This window comes from Pimephales promelas, chromosome 22, assembly GCF_988280905.1.
Source record: "Pimephales promelas chromosome 22, fPimPro1.hap1.1, whole genome shotgun sequence".
NCBI lineage: Eukaryota > Metazoa > Chordata > Actinopteri > Cypriniformes > Leuciscidae > Pimephales > Pimephales promelas.
In genome coordinates, this window is record NC_142790.1 from 22,481,474 (window position 1) to 22,503,176 (window position 21,703).

Here is a 21,703-nt window from a genome sequence, read left to right on the forward strand (position 1 = left end):
AGACGTTATTTTATCTTTGCGAGGAACTTTTCAATCTCTCTTGCTTTGAGATCCTTTATATTGACCAATCAGCAGATCTCATGACACATTATATAATGAAAGCTCATTGGCCTTAATGGTTATACTGATATGCAAAAGGAGGTCATTATCATTTAGACTCCTTATGCCTTTAATGGCCATTTTGAATATTTATTCTTATTGGTTTGTTAAATGGAGTCTTTATTGCTGTCATCCTCTTCTAATCCTGCAGTAAATAAAATGTGCCTTGACTACCAAGCATGATAGAAATTTTATATACTAGTACAAAGTGCCCGTGCAATTAATTTCTTAATTAGAAAATTAAGTACTAAGTGCCTGTGCACTTAACATTCATTTCTTTTTGACTGATGAAAGACAGACGTGGACATCTTGGAGTAAATTATCAGCAAAAAGTGAACTAATCCTTTAAAAAACAAACACTAAATAAAAATAAAGCAATTTCAAATAAATCCACTTTCTTTTTGGCTTGTATTAATTCACATTAATGTTTGAGCGCATGTGTCGTAGTCCTAACAGATCATGAGCTACCTGTAGCCTGCAGCAGTAGTCTGTTGACGCCTCCAGGTTGGAGATTTGAAAGTAGGTTTCCGATCCACTGTAAACCATTTCAAGAGAGTCCAAATCACGTCCCCAGTCCAGCCGGTATTCAGAAATGTCTATCCCAGAGCTCTCGTTGTTCTGTGGATTGAGATCAGAGCAAGCGTTACACTCCAGGAAACGAGAGCATATTCCCAGCAGTATGCGACTAATTACCTGCTTGACATGGTTTCATCAGGACAAACACAAGAGAGGTAATGCATCATACGCACCAATAATAAATGAAACAACCTCTCAAGACAGCAAACAAATGCAAATAACTGAAAGCTTTGTCATTCAGGAGACATCAAGGATTAAAACCACATTCATTTTCATTGTGAACAAAGCATTAAAGGCCCTTTGTCATGTGAGCAAGCAAGTGTCTTTTGGGAAGAAGTGATAGAAGTGAAGAAACACAGACACAATCTGCCAACTTCTCTGGCGAGAATCAATCTTCAACACTTTCTGGGTGATCAATGATGGTATTATGAGGAACTTTCGAGTTTGGATGGAGTTTCTGTACCAGTAGAGCACATATTCTTGTACTGTAATTCAAAACAATTTTTCTTTCTACGAGTCCCAAAGCCAACAATGGCTTCTGGAAATTGATTTCTTTCTCAACGCAGCAGAAAATCATTCAGGTAATTTTATCACATGACAGTACGATTCATCATTACTGTATTGTATACAGAGTGAATGGCACTTCAGACTCACCTCCCAGGTCACATCAGCACAAGTGTGTGATGTCACATTGATGGCAGGAGGACTACACTGTCCTGGGGGGCCAGCGGCAGTGCTTATTTCCACAGATTCGGAGTAAGGTCCATACTGGAAAAAAGGAGAGAGAGAGAGAGAGAAAGTGGCTGAGATTTAGAGCGTTTTAGCCATCTCAAAGGTAATGAATGGCCTGGAGGGATATCTGTTATTTCTGTGGCAGGTAAACCCAAAGCATTATACTCGCGATGGCTAAATTAGCTTTCTTAATATCTTTGCGAGGCAGAAAGCAGATCTCTTTATTGCCCTGAGGTGATGTGGAGGGTTTATTATAAAACGAGGATTTCAAGTAAGAGAGGAAAACAACTGGAGATCTGAATTGGACAAAATTATAGCTGTCTGAGATACAATTTGTCTTGACTCATTGCTTATGAAAGAGAATAAAAGCTAAAATACTTGCCAAGTTCTCTTGACTAAAAAATATATATACTATAGATCAGACAGACAGACACAAATAATCCAGAAAAATTATTTCATAAGGGCCATGTACTTGTTTTTTTGCATTAAAAAAGGTGTCTCTGTCTCAGTGTTATTTTAGTAATTTTTTTTATAAACTATTAAAGTATTTATTAATATTATTAATCATTTTAAATTTAAGTAATTTTGTCACGTGTTTGTGTACAGGGTGACTCACCCCAACACTGTTGGCTGCACGAACTTGGAACCTGTAGGTAGTGCCAGGGAGCAAATTACCCACAGTGCACTCTGTTTTAGATCCACGGTACACCTCCGTCGGCTCTGAAGCTTCCTCTATTGCACACATCTCCAAGCTAAACTCCACACCTTCACTCTCTTCACCACACACAGGACCATCTGGAGAAATGAAGAATTAAAAGTGTGTGGGAGAAATATTTAGACAGGGACAGAACAATAAAAAAAAATCATTTAAAAGTGCAAATGTCAAATCATAATCCATCACTCCAGTCCAATATACACGACCACAACGTTAGGACTGTTTCACACATTCTAAGTGGCACATATTAACAGGTTATAGAAAAAGTGCTGAGCTTATTTAGAAGCCTTATAATAATAATGAATTAAAAATATATTTTAAAAAATTGTGATTTTATGAAGGAGTTGACCAGGCATCTTATGAATTATTATCATGAATACCTCATAGAACTGCATATGGCAAAAAATAAAATAATACTTTAATTAATGCCTCATTTTAATAATTAAAAAAAAGTGACCTGGGAGGTGTTGACGAGAAAAATGTTATGAATAATTAAAATGAAGCCTATAATAGCAGAACATAAAAATATATATATAATTTGAAACGAATAATCGGAAAGATAATAATAATAATTAATATTTATACATTTAAATGTTATGTAATTTTTTATTTTTTAACTATTGTTCAAAAATCTGGCTTGATACAAGTCACACAGGCAGACTAAAGATAATTTATGCAATTTCAATTATGTACCTTCCTTTTAATCATGTAAATGACTAATCAAATAATTCACACACCCAATAACATTTGTATTTCCATAATTATGAGAAACATTCAATGTTGAAACCCATAAATTATTTTCTGAATAGAGCCACAGTTCTAAAACGCTTTTGGTGTGAAACCACGATGCAATCCTAGTGTCGTTACGCTCACGTCCCCTTGACACATGACTTGATAATCTCAGAAGTCATCCATCTACAACCAGCCTCTCAAAACCAAAACAAGATCTCAGTCCCCTCTACAACGAATTGGCTACAGGAAGGAGCCGATCAATCGCAGTGATGGAGAACATGCAGGAAAGCTCACGCCTGATGTCCGAGCTCTAAGAGTCAGCATGGATGCCTGAAATCAGCACTGCCATTTCAGTTATTTATAGATGGTGTTCAGCCTCTTAAATGAGCCAACCTTCACTCAAAAACAGTGAGTCAGGGGTATTATCGCTAACAAACAACTGCATTACACCTCTAGCTCTCTCAAACACACACACACGCATGAATGAAAACACAGACCCACACTAAATAGGGTTATGCAATGTGTGAACAACACAAAAAGTAGATACAAAGCTCTGTTGATCCAAGTGCATTCTGGGTAATTTGGACTTCTACAACTATAAACACACTGCATATTTCACCAGTTGATCTGGCAACAAACATAATTCGTTTAAAAGCACACAAGTGTCACTGTAACTTGTTTTTGACTTCAATTTCTCTTTCCAAATGGATCGAGCGATGTGTTGAACAGGGTGAAGTATTTTTAGATAATCTGTTGATTTTATTCAGGAAGAGGAGAAGAAAAGAAGAATGGATATCAAAAGAAAAAATAAGAGCCTCACCCCACTGCAAAGTCAGTTCCTTGTGTTTGACGTCACCCATGATCCTTGGGGGTCGACAGCGGCCAGGGGGCGGAATATGAGTGTGCACCGTCAAGTCATCTGAGCACTGCACAACCAATACAGCGAGTCAATAAACAACACAAGGAGTACAATGAGATCTTATGAATCAGCCAGTAAAATCAGCAAATGCACTTTGGTTCTCATACCTGGCTTTGTCCGCCCACATCAACACAGCTGAGTCTCAGGGAGTAGCTTGTTGCTGGTTTTACATCCTCACACAGATGTTTTCTCTCTGGTCCTCTATAGCGAGTCACCCACTGCCTCTCTGCTAAACAAACACAGATTCAGACATATCCATCTCAGTGAACCGGTCCAAAACATATCACAGGCATATTTCACATCAAAATCAAAATGATATTATTGAAATAAAATGACTTTTCAAAAGTCTGGAGTCACTAAGAATGGTTTTTAACCAGCATGAATTAAAATGATCAAATAATTAAATCGACAATAAGGCATTACATTTTTACAAAAAAAAATCTAATTTAAATATACACTTTTTAAAATTATTTTTATATATTAATACAAGAAAATCCTAAAAAAAAAATGCATCACAGTTTCTACAAAAATATTAAAAAACACAACTTTTTTCAACATCGATAATAAGAAATGTTTCTTGTGCATCAAATAAGCAAGTTAGAAAGATTTAAGAAGGATCATTTGACACTGTAGACTGGAATAAAGATGCTAAAAATTCGACTTTGCATCACAGGAATAATTTAATTAAAAATATTTAATACAAATATTTAATACTATATATATATATATATATATATATATATATATATATATATATATATAAATAAATGTTTGGGCTGTCAAATGATTAATCACGATTAATCACATCCAAAATAAAAGTTTATGTTTACATAATATATGTGGGTGCACTGTGTATAATTATTTTGTATATTCATTCATTCATTCATTCAACTTTATTTGTCCCCAGGGGGAAATTTAAAGGCACATTACAGTAGCTTACATAAGCACATTGCACAACCAACACTATATATATATACACACACACACACACACACATGGATGTATATTTTAAGAAAAAAAAATATTTATATATAAAATATTTATATTTATATATAATATAAATTATCTAAATCTTTATACAGTATATATCTTAAATATATACAAGCGTGTGTTTATTTATATATATAAAATAATTATACACAGTGCACCCACATATATTATGTAAACTTTTATTTTGGATGCGATTAATCGTGATTAATCATTTGACAGCCCTAATATATATATATACATGTATATATATATATATATATATATTAAGCACATTTAGTACCTCAATGCGCATTACAATAAAGAAAATAACATCTAAAAAAATAATGTGAAAGAATAATATATTCTTTAAATCATAAAATCCATAATTGAAACAAGTTTTAATTCTGAATACATTTAAATTTAAAATAAAGTGTCTACAAATATAATGTTCTTTCATTTTTGGGATTATGTGACATGGACATGTCACTTGTCAGATTCAACCGTTTGCAATTAGAAATACCTTCAGAATTCCCTTCTGATATCTCCAGGACGTAAGTCAAGTCTCCCGATCCACCATCATCTTGTGGAGGTTCTGATTTAATTATATAAAACGGTGACGGTTAGAATGTAATGATAAATGGACAATTAAAAAAAAAAAGCCTATGTGAAACATAAAATGATTATGTTTTCCTACCCCATGTCACACAGAAGCTGTGATATGTGACTGCGTTTACTGAAGGATTCACAGGGGGTCCGGGTCTGTCTGGGGTGGTCTTACACACAAGCAGAGAGCTCGGTGCACTGCGCCACTCACCGCTGCATGTGATGAGCTGTAGAGGAGACAGTAAACAAGATCACACAAGGGGAAGCATGCTACCATACATCCATTTCTGCAGTATATGTACAGATCTACGCACTACCGTTCAAAAGTTTGGGATCAGAAACATGTTAATTAATGATGCATTAAATTGATCAAAAGTGACTGGAAAGACATTTATAATGTTACAAAATAATCCTATTTCAAATAAATGTTTTGCTCTTTTAATATTTCTATTTGTATCTAAATGTTCCAGCATTTCCACAAAAAATTGCAAACAGCCCAGCTGTTTTTAACATGGATGATAATAATAAAAAATGTTTCTTGAGCAACAAATCAGTATATTAGAATGATTTCTGAAGGATCATGCGACACTGAAGACTGGAGTGTTTATGCTGAAAAATCAGACTTGTCATCACAGGAATAAATAACATTTTAAAATGTATTAAGTAGAAAAAAAGTATATAAATTGCATCTTTTTATACTGTATTCAGGCTTCTAGTATTTCATTCCAAACATCTGAGAGGTCTAAGGGATGACATCACTGAAAAGCAGACAAGCAAGGTGACGTTTGAGGTTAAGGATACTTGTTTTGTGTCCCAGACAAAACCATTTTTGTGTCCCAATCTCCTACAGCATCGCAGGGAGCAGCATTTAAAACCTTGCCTGAAGTACCTCTCCCCTGATAATAACGCAGTGTTCTCTGCCTTCTCAGAGATTAGAGTAAAAGCCTTTTACACGCAACACCACAGGAAATCAATTCACCTTCCCCCAACAACAGCTGCTAGATCTGAGAAACCGCTCCAGGTTAGCGGACAGACTAAAGTTCATTAGATTATCGCTAATTGGCTGATTAGTGGAGGAGGAAATGAAGCAAAAGTGCTTGAGGAAAGTGTGAACCCTAAACACATCTATGGATGGTTTGTTGATATGCATATGGTTGTGTATGTGAACAAAAGAAATCATAAAATAAATGTTTTCTGTGCTGTAAAACCTGTCACTCACCCTGAATTTGTATTGCGTGTTCCTTCTTAGGGACTCCAACTTGCAGTTCAGCTCCAAACCGCTGTAAACTTCCTGGAAGTTCAGTCCCTGCCAAAAACACATTGTTCTTTAGGTGTTAAGAAGTGAATTACGGAATAATTATGTCCAGCTAGTCCCACCCCAAACTCTTATTTTTCAATACCTTCCCTCCAATCTGGTTAAGTAACACGATCCAATCAAATGCTGATGGACAAAATAAAGCGGAGTCCTACATTTTTTACTTGATTAATATCCCGTTTCACTGAAATATGTCCAAATACGAAGGTAAAATAGGTAGCATATGTTGTTGCATGTTTCATGACATTAAACTGGGATAAAATATTTTATAATTAATACTATATAAAAATCTGTGAATTATGCGTTATATAATGATACAATTAAAACTATATATTAGAATTTAATTAAAAATAATAGAATAAGCCTATTTCCTAACAAATTTGTGGTTTAAATGTAATAAAAATGGCAAAATCCTACAATTACTCTGCATGATAAAAACATTACATGTGTGAAATTTTGCTCAAATATTTGGATGATGCATCAGTCTGCTGTGTTACACAAGCATTAGTCATGGATCCAGAAGAGTCTATTTACTCTGACAACTGTGGGCAAAGGTGACCAGTGAGGAAAAACAGCTTATAGACTTATCTCTCTATTAGCGGTCATATTCCCACAACACTGAGAAAACCTATTTGTGGTGAAAATGATGGCAACCGAAAGCCATAATTACAACTGCACTAGGGGGATTATGTAATGCGTATAGTAGGGCTGAGTTCAACACCTTGGTCTCATCCTGCATCTCCAGGGTGTACATGACCACCTCCTCAGCACTGCAGCTGTTTGGTCGAGTCCACTCCAGCTTAACCCAGGACGGACCTGCCTTTATCAGCCGTGGAGGCAAGGAAATCTGTGGGAGACTTCCTGTGGTGTAGAAGACGACTTCTGTGCTGAACCCACTGGAGAAGAAGGAAACAGTAAACAGTAATAAATCCCATCCTTTCCCATCATATAAAGATTATGACATATCCGTGTCTCAAAGCGTGCAAGAAGCACAAAGTTATAAATTGTTTAGAATTTTTCCCCAGGGAAAACAACACTCACAGGGAGAAGAATTTTCTCATTTACCACACCATTAAACACAAGGACACCACAGGGCTAAAATTCCATTAACTGCATACAACCAAAAGGACATATGCTGGTGGGTTATATTTTACAGTATGATTTATTGCAACAAAATAAGAATCATAAAAAATTTCACCTAAACCTTGGAGAGAACCAGAAAAAATAATAACTCAGAAATAAAAACTATGGCAGTATCATGATAAATAGTGGTATCGGATGGAAATATTTCTATATTGCTGATAGATCATTACATTCATTTACCAGAGATTTTTTGATAGTACTCCAAGGTACTTCAAAGAACAACGGACTTATCCTAATAAATATCAAAAACACATGGTATGTATTGCTGGGTATAAAATAATAATAATAATAATAAAATATAGCTGCGAGCAGTGATGACAGGCCCAAGCCGCTGGCTTTGGCCCTTTCATCGCTGCTCGCAGCTATATTTTATTATTATTATTATTATTTTATACCCAGCAATACATACAATACATATTTCCTCTTACGACGAACGCACTGCTGAAGTTTCACCAAGATCAGTTAATGTATAAAGAAGTTATAACACACTTCCTGTTTCTCTTTTCGCGCCATAATTTTGTTTCCTCGCCACGGCCAAACCGTTCGAGATATCAAAAATCCCCTCACAAATTTTCATCCTAAATGTCTTGACTTCACACTGACCGAGTTTCGTGCCGTGTGTTTGAATTTTCTAGGAGGAGTATTTCAAATTCCATTGCATGCGTTTTCCAAACAACCCTAAATAGCTGACTTCCTGTTGGGCTGGGGGAAAAAGTACGAGTGTGAAGTATATATGAACCGATGAGATCTATATGTGTACCGAGTTTCATATTATTACATGCAAGCGTGTTTGATTTATGGACCAAGTTTTCGGAGCCCTGCCATGCCTGAGCCCTGCCATACCAGCTTCAGCCCGGCCCTGATGGCCACGGGTTCTGACCCATGTGCAAAGTTTCAAGAGTTTTCGAGCATGTTAAGGGCCCCAAAAGTGCCCGAATAATAGATAGAACATTTAAAAAAAAATGTATCCTAAGGAAAACAATAATAAATATAGTATTACTGGTTGATTTTTTTTTTTTTAATTGTGTGTGTGTGTCAATAACATACAGACAAATAAACAAACCTGGAGCCAATATCATTTAGCGCTGCCACTCGAAAAGTGTACCCGACAGCAGGGCACAACCTCATTACTTTGCAGTGTCGCTGGTGTCCAACGTAATATTCGCGGAAAATGCTGTTCTTTTTCCCCTGAAAAAGTAACGAGGATAAAACGATGCAGTTAGGAATGACAAAGAGGATTACACATATAAAAAAACTCTTAAAACAAGCAGAAAAGAGTGAAAAGACCAGCAGGAGCCATATGCTCTGTCAGAACAGAACACTCCTCACATGAAAAGAACAACAAAAACTAAATTGCTACCGGAAGCTGTGCTAATTGTCACAACAGGAGCCAGAATATAATTAAAGTTAAAAGGCAGAGGTATAGAGAATGGATTCTGTGGAGAGGAAGCCCTGCCAGCCACAGCTGAGTTTTAATGAACTCGTATTGAGCCAGAAAATAAAGTAGACTGTGTCTGTGGCGTTACTCACCCAAATGCCATCTAAAATATTTATGTTTTTTTCTTCAGTGGAAAATAAATTAAGTTTTTTGAGGAAAACATTTTAAGATTTTTCTCCACACAATGGATTTTAACGGTAACTAAATTGTTGAAGTCCAAAATGTATCAATGCAGTTTCAAAGAGCTTTGAAGAGCTCCGAAGGGCTCTGCACGATGCCAGCTGAGGAATAGGGTCTTATTTAGCGAAAAGATCTGTCCTTTTCTAAAAAGAAATAAAAATGTCTATACTTTTTAACCACGATTGTTCGTCTTGTGCTGATCCGCGACGCAATAGGCTTTACGTAATCAAATGGTCTTTTTGTGTGCGCATCCTAGATGTTTAAAACAATTGCGTGTTACTTTCGCCTACGTCCAGCTTGACCTTTCCAAAGTGATTACGTAATGCCTGGCGTGTCGCAGACCAGCAAAAAACTAACAATTGTGGTTAAAAAGTATTTATTTTTCGAATATTGTTTTTAAAGCCCTTTGAAACTGCTTTGATTTGGACAATTTTGTTACCGTTGAAGTCTATTGTGTGGAGAAAAATCCTGAAATGTTTTCCTGGTCTGGGGTGTTCACCGATAGGCTCACAAAAATTGCTGCATAAGATACTTTCCAACAGGTTTTATTGTAGTTTTTGTCCAAGTCAAGTCAATGAAGTTGGACAAAAACTACATCCATGAAAACGATCTTAAAACATGTATTTAAGTGTAAAATACCGAACTCGTCCTTTAATTTCTTTTCCACTGAAGAAAGAAAGAAACACATGAACATCTTGGATGGCATTGGGGTGAATAAATTATCAGGCAATTAGGCAAATAATGAAGAAATAAGTGAAAAGAAGAAATAAACTTAAATGGTTGAGGGATAGATGACACACTCAGGATATTACCAAATTAATTTAAACAGGTGATGTGGTACTGTACATACCTCATCCCATTCTAGAACATAATTGGTGATTTTTGAGCCGTTGTCCACAGGGGGCTGCAATAAAAATGAGAAATTACTAAATATCATTCAAAAGTTTGAGGTTGGTAAGAGTTTAAAATGTTTTTGAAAGAAGTCTTTTACATTATGCACACCAATGATGCATGTATTTGATCTAAATATTATACATAATTATATATTTTCAATTAAACAATAAAACCAAATAAGTCAATATTGATGAGAGGTCATACATAACTGTGAGGCATTACTTGGCATGAAGCAACACAGAATGATCAATAAATACTACTAAATTAATAATCAGGATCAATAATCAGTCTATTCCACCATCAAGTAATAAAGTTCAGAAGCCCAACCATTAAAGTTTTAATGGTTTGTAGCAACTCAGCACAATGATACAGAACGTACCTTCCACTGTAATGTGAGGGAGCTCTTGGTGCGATGGGACAGTCTGGGGGGTAGAGGGGTGTCAGCAGGGGCACTCTGTGTAGTGAAGGCCCTCGCATCCGAACTGGGACCCTTGACAGAGTTACACACCGTGCTTACTCTGTAAAACAGAGTAGAGTAATTCATAGAAAACGGCTGTTGGCAATTTAAATGAATCATTTAGTGATAACAATGAATGTACTTAAATGCTGCATCCACTGTTTTTACAAGAAGAACGCTTTGTGCCAATCTGCCCTTTAGATCCAGGAAATTCACATTTAAATCCAAATCCATTTTTACGCATTTATTATCTTTAATTTACTCTTGTTAATCAGATCATTCATCTCCCTTCAGCACTCAAATGAAATTCAAAGTGCTCGGTTAATGGAGCGTTTCATCTCATTTGTAAGTCGTTCAGTTAAAAATGTGTGCTAAATTAATAAATGCAAATATAAAACACTACTCTTACCGGATGTGATAGTCTGTGGCTGGTCTGAGGTCAGTGAGGGTATACTGGAGTTCCTCACCACTGAAAAAAAGATAGACTAAGAGTGACAATCTGTGTGTGAGAGTAGATGGATGAAGCATCTGTAAAACCTCCTGCAACTTTCAAATCAATTCATAACAGCCTTCATGATTTGCATTGGGGACCAAAAATGAAAAAAAAAAAAAAAAGCTGTAGATGTGCATAAGGTTAATTTCCTAACCAGGTGGGCAAGATTACAAGACTATTATGTAACTATACTAAACTATAAAGACAAAAAAATCATATTGAGAATGACAAAAATTACGATTCCCCCATGATTCTGAATCAAACTAAACAAAATCGCATGTCATTTACTAGAGGTTCTGACAATGTTAAATGCTGTTAAAGTTACACCGATCTTTAAACGATTAATCGTGCAGATCTAATAAATTAATAAAAAGTGCAGTACACACAAGAGCCTTACCTGTACACAACCTTGTATTTCCCTTCACGGCCCTTGTCCTTGAGCTGGAGCTCGTAACTACAGGAAGGGACCCGTCCAGATGATCCAGACAAGAAAACAGAAGTCCACGACACAAGTGCGGAGTGGGCCTGTACATTAGACACCTGAGGAGCCAAAATAAAGACACATTCAAGTTTCATTATTAAACAAACACTTGAAATTTAGATTTTAATGTTTACTTAAGAGTAAAAAGAGTCTGACAACAAGCCTGAAACAACTTTTTTATAGCCTGGAAGATTTAAAGTAGGAAATAAAATGCTGGCTGGCCCTTTGAATTCTAATTTCTAATTATTTATGATGTGAGATACATCAATAAATCGAGGAAGCTGTAAATAGTAGTTAATTTGAGTGCCAATGCTACTGCAGGCTCATCTTCAGAGTATGAAGCATCAGTCAGAACACCGTAGAGCTGACGTCCTTCACAGTTGATCAGAGCGGAGAGACTACTCGCAAAACAAAAACATCTGCATCTGAAGAGGCTTCAAACCAGACTATTTACCTAACACTTTCCCTTTTGCATTCAAATGAAGGGATTTAGTATTAAAGTAGAACAACAAAAGAGGATCACCTAGTGATCATCTTGACAAAAAAAGGCACTTAAATGGAAAAACGGTATGTTTAGTGGCTCCAAATATTATTTGGAGACTCAATCTACACTAAATAAACACAATCATAAAGATTTGTGATTATTATATAATAAAATATTTTATCAAAAAAAAAAATGTATGTATGTATGCATGCATGTATGTGTATATATATTTTAATTAATTATGTATATATAATCTCAAACAAAAGATATCGAATCAGGTTGATACAGTACTTTGAATTATTGTCTTCACACGCTAACATTCTCTGGCGTACTCACTATAGAGGCACATTGCTGTTAGTTGTTTACTTCAGGCTGCTTTTTACTTTTGTTTTTTCTGCAGCGTGTTTTTGCAGGGGTCAAATTGACCTTGAAATAATACATTTACACAGAATTAGGGTTTTCAGGACCCTGAGTCATATTTGCAATTTTTTTTTTTAATACCTGCTCCCTAGGTGGATATATAATACAAGTCACTTTGCCTCAAGATCAAACAGGAGTGGTTCATTACATCTATAAATAGGTTTTACTAACATATGAAAACAAGTCCAAATGCTTTCTGATCAGTATTTTTATTGTTTCATCATTTAAAACCTTACAAAATTGTTGTGCTTGTGCTATAACTTGTGACATTCATGCATTTTAAATACTTTGGGGCCCCTGTATGTTACGGTCACATTTTAAAGCTTGAATGCACATTTAATGGTGTTTCTACCTACAGAAAGTGTTGAAGATTATAAAAATGAGGTAGCAGAGAGGTGAACCATTTAGTAATTCATTAACTGCTGCTGCCCCCTTGTGAACGTAAACGGAAGTGTTTCATTCTGACCACCTCTATACAATTACAATCCTTACATGTCAAGCCTTATTATTTTGGTGTTCAGGTAGCAAGGGTGTTCTGGATGGTTGCCAAGTCAAAAGAGCCCACCTTTTGACAATCTGATCCCAGGTTATTTATTTATTTATTTTATTTACTGTTTATTTGAATAGGGACAGATACAAAAAAAAACAAATTATTACATAAAGAACAATCCGATGCCTGTATCACAGTGTTTATAGCCAAGGCTAATTTCTTATAAACCAGTTTTTATAAACCAATTTTATTGTCCACTATACAAAAAAACATACTATCAACTGCTAAGAAAGGAAACAGAACAACAAATACTGATAGAAATGATTTAAATTAAATGATAAATTAAACAAAACTTTAATTGCTTTTCTGCATTTCTGAGTTTGCATCCAAATCTAGTTGTCTAATAAACCTGGTATTGTATATTATAAATTTTGCTTTGTCTTTGACAAATTGTTTAGTTCCTCTTTTGAAACTCCCTTAGGATAAAAGCGTCTGCTAAATGGGTAAATGTAAATCATAATACTTAGGGTTATGTTCATATTTCTAATACGAAGCACTAGCAATAACATATTTAGAGAGGAGCAATAATCCTGCAGGACAAATAAAACAATCATGGGCAAAAGCGTGAAATTATGATATTAAAGCTTTTCGATTTGCTGCACAAGAGATGATTTGTGAGAGAACATGTTTTGAATCACCCACCTGGGGCTTGTCCATTCCTGATGGCACAGCCTGAACTCGTCTCGTGTCCACATCATGATCTGCACAGAAAAGAGATTAAACAGCCATAAATCTGAGTTTGTGTGTGCCTGTAACATCTTCATGCTTGTTTGGAAAGAGAAAGACACACAAAAGAACATAAATTCAGTATCAGCAGACAGAGACACAGATCTGAGGCATTGGAGACGTCCTGATGGATGGAGCTGTGGCGGGAAGGGAAGTGGCTGTTGGACGAGTGAGGATCATAGGTCTGGCTCTTAAGGGGCCCAAGGGGCTCCTGCAATGAGTCATCATCACTGCGATGAAGTCATGGCGACATGACCCAACACTGACCTCTATGGTTTCCCCCCCAACAAGATGAGAAATGAGAGATTCCACTCCATGTATGGATTCAAAATGAATCCAAATAGATCAAAGATTCAAGTAAAGAGTCAAGACAGTGTATGAAAACAAATGGACAATAATTGTTTTCCAACTTAACAGAAATTAGGTTGGAAAACTAACTACATTTTTCAGAAGAAAGCTCACAAACGTCACAACTTTTTGTAATATAGTACTGCACGTGTCTACCAATGGTGTGTGTACAAAAGTGATTCACTTTGCTAAATGGTTTATTTGAATGCACTTTTTAAATAAGACAATTCAATGATTGAATTTCGTGGACTGATTCATTTCAGTAAGATACTTTAAAAGTGATCCTCACTATTTGTAAAAACCAAACCAAAACTTTTAAATGTTTACTGTATCTAGCTACCTTTTCCAAATGATAGCTTGACAGTACCTAGTTTGTGTATTAGTTTAAAACTGAGTAGCTACAGCGTCAAAATCCTGAACACCACTGGGAATGAAGGCCAAGTCTAAACTTCTGACGTTACGCGTTTCAGCCAGTTTTCAGCCTCTTCTCAGACACTTTTCACAGGAAGCGCTCATCTTCCCCTCTTGTTTTAATTTGCAGTGCCCTTTGCCTGTGCATTTTAACACGGTCCAGCCTTGTGCTCTCACTTCAGACAGGAAAGGATCTGCATCTCGTTATGCGCTGTGGTTTTGCCACAGACAGACTACAGACACGCACTCTCTCTCTCTCTTTAACACACACAGACACAGAGGCACGGAAACCAAAGGTTTGCAAGAACAAAGACCAGGGTACGATAAGACATTAAAGAACACAGAGGAAAACAGTGAGACAGAGTGAGCTGCTTTCAAAAAGAATGATGAAAGAAAAGGAAACGATATGGAGAATATAGAAATAAACTGCATCTGATGCAGCATGTGTTGCACATTCATCTACCATCTGCTCTGATTGGAATCCTCAGCTGTGTGGAATTCTCAATGAAACACAAGCTTACTGTAAACTACACACTTCAAGTGAATACTGTATACTAAGGTTGGGGATCAAGAACCGTTCTTCCTCAGAACAGCGTTTTCTGATTTGCCACATCATTACTAATATATTATAATATATTATATATATTATAATATAATATTTTAATTTTTTATTTTATTTTTTTTCTCTCTCTTTTTGTGTTACATGATTTATGACATGTTTTCTAAATGACTGACCGAAGAAATAAATAAATACAAAAAAAAAAAGATAAATGATATATATATATATATATATATATATATATATATATATATATAAAATATAAACCAAATACATTTCTTTCTTGGCTAATTTGATTGACTTAGAAGGTAAGAAGTTAAATAATAATAAATAAATAAATAAAAATGCATAATATATATATATATATAAAAATGCATAAGACACTGCAGTGGAAGGTTGATCTGTAAAAGTTGATCGCATTACTTTGTGGGATACAATATTTGTGTGCTCTGGTTGTATATTGCATATTTTAGAAAATGTAGTAGATTATCATCATTATAGAAAATATGCATGTTGAAATCATTCTAATATGCTGATTTGGTGCTCAAGTTAAATGTCTTATTAATATCAATGAAACCAGTTGTGCTTCTTAATTATTGTTGCGATACATTTTTTCAGGATTCTTTACACAGATCAGAATTTATTTGAATATTTTATTTTAAAAAATGAGATATATTCAATCAGAAGTATTAATTACTTCTGTTATTAATTACTTCGATATATTGATCAGAAGTATTAATTTATTTCAGAAAAAAACAAAAAAATCTGCTTTTGAACATTTCAAACACTCTATGCCATTCAAGTGACTGACTGTATTTCACCAGTAGTGGGCACTCTTCCATATTCCTACTTGCTTCCTGTACTATCTACTGTTTATCCAATGTGTCTGTGCGTCACACAACAGAGTAAGTGCTGACTGATATAAAACAGCTCAAAAATAAAGGCTTGGAGGTAAATACCCATAATACTTCATAGAAATTAGGCTTTAAAGAGAACAGATGTGGACAAGATTGTTGACTCATCTTGAAGAGTCAGCAGCTCTGACTGCTGTTATTTGAGTCCAGCTGACACTGGAAATATCCTGTTTTTGCGCTCAGCTGTTTCCACATGTATGAAAATACTACAGAGACATGAGAACAAAACCAGCAAGAAGTCTCTTAATTTAGAAGCCCACCTTGTGGCTCGGTGTCTGTGTGTTTGGGGCTTCCTCTGGCTCTTCGATCTGGCCTCTTGTTGCCAGGGCTTCCTCCTCCTCCTCCTCCTCCTCCTCCTCCAGAGCTGCTGTGGCTCTTTCCATGGCCGTTCGCCATGGTGGTGCAGGCCGTGCTGTTCTTGTAGCTGCTGGAAAGCGAGCTGGTCACCTGACTTATACCTGTACGCTCCACTGGTTGTTTGATCTTCTTGGGTGGAGGTTTACAGTACTCCTCATGACCCATGAAAGTGGAGATGTTATACAGCGGGATGATCTCTGAGATAAGGAAAAGATCATAATTACACTACAGAAAGTACAAAACAATTGACACAAAGTAAAAGTGAAAATATTACACAAATCAACATGTATTTAAAAAAATATATAATATTACTAATGTATTTTATATTGAATAAACAATTTATATTCTAGTCTACAAAACTAATTTAAGTGTTGTCTACATGAGCACAAAAACATTTTTAAATTAATCAGTTATCTTATATTTTAGCTCAATTTTGCCATTTTAATTTTAGTGTAGTATATGCATACATGTGTGTGTGTACATATATATATAATTTGTTTTATATTTTTTTATAGAAAATAAATTGTATATATAAATTTACTAAAATAATTTTGTCAAGGATTGTATACGCACAAAACCTAAACTAACACACTCTTATATTTTAGTTTATTAAATTGACATTTTAGTTTAGTACAGAAATGCATATATTTGATATATTACAATATTTTATATAAAATATAAATATATTTCGAATTACATTTTTTTTTCAGTTTAAGTACATTTATATTAAATTCACGACAAGAGAGAAACATCAAGCATGTTTAAACTTTTCATTCCTAATGTATCTTTGGATTGGCTGCGTTTTATAGCTTTGTGTGGTACTTTGCTTTCATGTTGAGCCAGAATAGGACAGTGTTATTATGATTGAGTATAAAGACATGGTTGCCCATCCTCACTGAAGTATGCGTTTAAATAGCAGACTAAAGGTGTCCTGGTCTATTCAGTTATGGACAATGAAGCTTTACCTTCCGGGTAAATAGGGGGCAGTCGATGCTGATAGAACTGGTGTGGGGACACATCACCAGGGCGGACGGGAGGGTAGTAAGACGTATGTGAGGCTGGAATAAAGTGTGGGTGCGTCAGGTATGGAGGGTGAATGTGGTGGCTCGGGGACAGAGCCGGAGAGTAATTGGGGGGGAAACATTCGGAATGAGGTGTCACCACAACCCTCCGCACGCCCGTATTGTCCTCCAGAACCTGAAAATACAAACATGCTCAGACGTCAAGCCAAACAATTCCCTACATCACACGCTCTCTGATGTCAGCCATTAGTAGCCCAACCCAACACACAATACAGCCCGTCTCTGGATATAATGTGCCAGCAGTTGCAACCACAGACGTAACGTGCCACTTTAAACAAAGGGCAGGAATGCAAAAATAAACAAGGCCTTTTAATAGAACGGCTATCAAATACATTCCAGTGGAGGAAAGCGTGCATGAAAGACGCTTACAGGAATTACAGATATGCTGGTACAGTTCACATGGGAGAAATCATCCAACTGACAGCCACTTCTAACCCTGGGTGATCCCAAAGTCAGATTGGTCACACAGGGTTAGAAAGTGAGGTCAGTGACGACAGCAGAAACCAAACTAAACTGCTCAGTTATGCTTATACTGGAGGAAAGAACTTAAGATCTGCAGGGCCTTCTGGGAAATCTATATGTTCTAGATTCAAAGAGTAAATATATATTGTATTACTATATTATTGTATTATATATATATATATATATATATATATATATATATATATATATCATATATAGTATATAGAGTAATATATATATATGTATATATATATATATATATTACTATATGGCTATTTATTCATTAATATTAAACATAAATCTTGAATTTTAGTGACAAAACACTGTGAAACTTATAATACACAACTCAAGCATATCCGGACAGGTAATTCACTCATAAATGGTACAAATAGTACCAATAATAACAAGATGATTAATGTGTGTACAGTAATTGATGTACAATACCATTCAAAAGTTCAGTAAGATATATTTTTTTAAAGAAATCAATACTTTTATTCAGCAAGGATGCATTAAATTAAACTAAAGTGATGTCTATTTCAAATAAATGCTGTTCTTTTGAACGTAGTTTTCAACATTGCTAATAATAAGAAATGTTTCTTGAGCAGCAAATCAGCATATTAGAATGATATCTGATCATGTGACACTGAAGATTGAAGAAATGATGCTGAAAATTCTGCTTTGCACCACAGAAATAAATTAAATTTAAATATTAGGATAGAATTTTTATTTTATTTTAAAAATGGTAATATTATTTCACAATATTTTTGTTTTTACTGTGTTTTTGATCAAATAAATGCAGCCTTGGTGAGCATAAGAGACTTCTTTTGAAATGATTAAAAAATAAATCTTACTGACCACACATTTTTTAACGATAATGTATGTTGACTTTTTTGTAGTGTTTTTTTTTTTATGCGGCCACATGCTCGTGCAACAAAACTACATCTCATTACTTTTTGTGGCAAAAGAGCATCAATTACACAGATAATGAGCATTGTTATCACTTCATTTCGACGCACTCATGCTAAAAAGCTTCCATCTTGTTGTAAAGTTGAAAGAGAGAAATTTCCACCAAACATGGGCTGGTCCAGCCCTTCACATTCGGGTGGAGCACGCTAATGAATCATATTTACACGAGTGACCTTTGTGCCATTAAAGCCCCCTCACTGATTTATTACACCCACAACTCGAACACTTTTTCCTGCCCTCTCCGCAAGACTTTTTTGACCTTCCTATTGAAATGTCACCGCCGCTGACCTTTAGCAAACTCTCGCCTGCACCGTTCAGTAACGATGAATAGCTTGGAATTTTGTGCACGTCCGTCTTGTTGTTTGTTTGGTTGTCATATACTGAAAACACGATTTATGAGCATATTTCTAAGAAACAGATATTTGCTAGCAAGGGGTGAAATCACATCCTCATTGTGCAAGAGAGAGAAGTTTCGCCACCCCAATGCACAACCCTAACCCATTCCTGCCGGTTACCTGGGAGACGTAGCCAGGAGGAACGTGGATTGGTGGAATGGAACCATTCGGTGACATCATGGGAACTTCAGCAGGCCCTAAGGCAGAAAGAAAAAAAGAGAAGAAATCTATCAATCAACCAGCAACACAATGCTGACTCCGCCCCTTCATTCCATCACGTAATGCAAGGCCAAGCAAAGAAAATTCTAGGGGCAACGAGAAAACAGCACTGCTTTGGTAATAAGATATGCATATGCTTAGGAGATTATTTACGGAAGATACTCGTGATATAAGTGAGATGAGCTTCATTGTTTTCTATTCAAGCAAAATACTATACTAATACTATCCTACTAATACTAAATACTATACTATATAGCAAATCTAAACTGTATGATATTTAAATATATATAAAATTCATCCAACTTCATCTGCATACATACAGTGAACTCTAAATCGCTAAAGCTATAAACACTAGAGAGCAAATCTCCATGATAGTTTATATTGATGCAAATTGTTAACTATATTAATCACATAGTATATTTCATTTTATCGTCATATATACAGTACAATCACCTAAAGCAATATATATACCATATAGCTAATCTCAATTTCTTGATTGTTTTTATTGTTGCAAAATGAGAACTATATTACAGTGCAGCAACAGATTTAAATCTATATAGTACATCCAACATTACAGTACATACAGCATGCTTGCATAAAGTGATACTATACAGCACATTTCAACAGCTCGACTGTTTATGTTGTTGCAAATGTGAATACATATTTTTGCTAAACGTGACAATAAGGCATAAAGATATTATATACATTAACATCATGATTTTCTGTAACGCTGCTTTGAAATAATGTGTATCGTAAGAAAGAGCTTAACCAATAAAACTGACTTGACATCATTTTTGACCCACTATATCCACCCCACAGGCTTATGTTGGTACTGTGGTATTTGGTTAAACAGTTTAAGGCATTGATTAAGGCATCACTGCAGTCAACAAAGTAGAAATAGAGTCATCAGGTCCAACTGGTGCGCCGCAGGAAGAAACGGCCACTGCCGGCACACAAACCCTCTCTGTTATGGCTCTCGTGGGACGCGGGTGAATGAAACCCCTCCATCCACCAAACCGACTGTTTATTGTCAGAATATAAAGCCTAGAGAAGCAACTCATGGCTCGGTACCCTCATCCAGGACTCGTGTAGAGGGCCACCAGCTGTTTTAGACATCTCCCTCTCCTCCAGACCCTGCAGGAACCGTGGCGTGACAGCCTCCGGCGCACTAAATCAGCCTGATGAATTTTACAGTTTCTCCTCAGTTTCTCCCCCATCAGTCAATACCAGGGTCAGTATCTCTCCAGCTAGCGGTTGCCGGGTTTGAATAAGACCCTGTTTGTGCTTGTATTGAAGGGGCTTCACAGGAGTTTCTTCAGCGGAGGGGACGGGGGAAGGGTTTGTGTACACAGCGATGTGTGTGGGTCGTTTCACCGGGACATGAGTGTATACGCACGGCAGCTTAAAATAACCTTTTCACGGGGCGACGTGTACAGAGGACAACAAAATCCATTCAGATTGTTGTGCGTGTTTGGAAAGGGTCTCGCGCAGGTATGCAGCTGCAGACCTCCTTCTCTCTCGCTCCTGTGAAAGTTGAGGAGCTGGGTTTGAGGTTTTGGTGGGGGGAGGGGGTTAGATGACAGAGTGACAGGATTGTATCACAGGCTCTTAATATGAACGGCCCTTTCATCCTCGACCCACAAAAAGAGAGAGAGACCATGAGAGAAAAGAGAGAGAGAGAGAAAAAAAAACTCAACACATTCCTCTACTTCAATTGAAGGGGTGGAAGGGATGGATGGCTTGAAGGCTAAGGATAGAAAGACAGAACAGAACTGAAATACTAAGGCTTAAAAAAATGCAATGAAATTAATCCCATGATCAGTGTTATTACAAATCCTTTATTAACTGAAATAAAGCTGACATAAAATAAAATATAAATATTAGATTAAAAACCTACACAAAAATTAAAAATGTTGCCCTGGCATCTAAAAACACAAAAAAATTTAAAAAATTAAAAATAATACAATATTAAAGCCAATTCAAAGTATTAATACATACTATAATAGTATATAAATAATACTAAAACAAGACAAGCCCCCAAATAGAGATAATTCAAAAGATATT

At 35.8% G+C, this 21,703-nt stretch overlaps 1 protein-coding gene across 2 annotated transcripts in view; it reads right to left on the bottom strand.

The window, feature by feature from the left end:
* fndc3bb (fibronectin type III domain containing 3Bb) overlaps positions 1–21,703 on the bottom strand; it is a 60,544-nt gene that overhangs the window by 11,737 nt on the left and 27,104 nt on the right. The window contains exons 4-21 of one of the 2 annotated variants that reach the window (XM_089125402.1): positions 19,541–19,617; positions 17,481–17,712; positions 16,419–16,712; positions 13,843–13,901; positions 11,663–11,805; positions 11,182–11,241; positions 10,695–10,833; positions 10,272–10,325; positions 8,867–8,991; positions 7,382–7,556; positions 6,565–6,651; positions 5,437–5,572; positions 5,263–5,334; positions 3,881–3,999; positions 3,675–3,780; positions 2,024–2,202; positions 1,330–1,443; positions 568–717 (exon numbers count right to left, since the gene is read on the bottom strand). In XM_089125402.1, the coding sequence (XP_088981528.1) occupies positions 568–717; positions 1,330–1,443; positions 2,024–2,202; positions 3,675–3,780; positions 3,881–3,999; positions 5,263–5,334; positions 5,437–5,572; positions 6,565–6,651; positions 7,382–7,556; positions 8,867–8,991; positions 10,272–10,325; positions 10,695–10,833; positions 11,182–11,241; positions 11,663–11,805; positions 13,843–13,901; positions 16,419–16,712; positions 17,481–17,712; positions 19,541–19,617 (2,321 nt within the window). Of the gene's footprint in view, positions 1–567; positions 718–1,329; positions 1,444–2,023; positions 2,203–3,674; positions 3,781–3,880; positions 4,003–5,262; positions 5,335–5,436; positions 5,573–6,564; positions 6,652–7,381; positions 7,557–8,866; positions 8,992–10,271; positions 10,326–10,694; positions 10,834–11,181; positions 11,242–11,662; positions 11,806–13,842; positions 13,902–16,418; positions 16,713–17,480; positions 17,713–19,540; positions 19,618–21,703 lie in introns of both variants that reach the window. The other variant, XM_039684852.2, reaches the window with a different exon arrangement.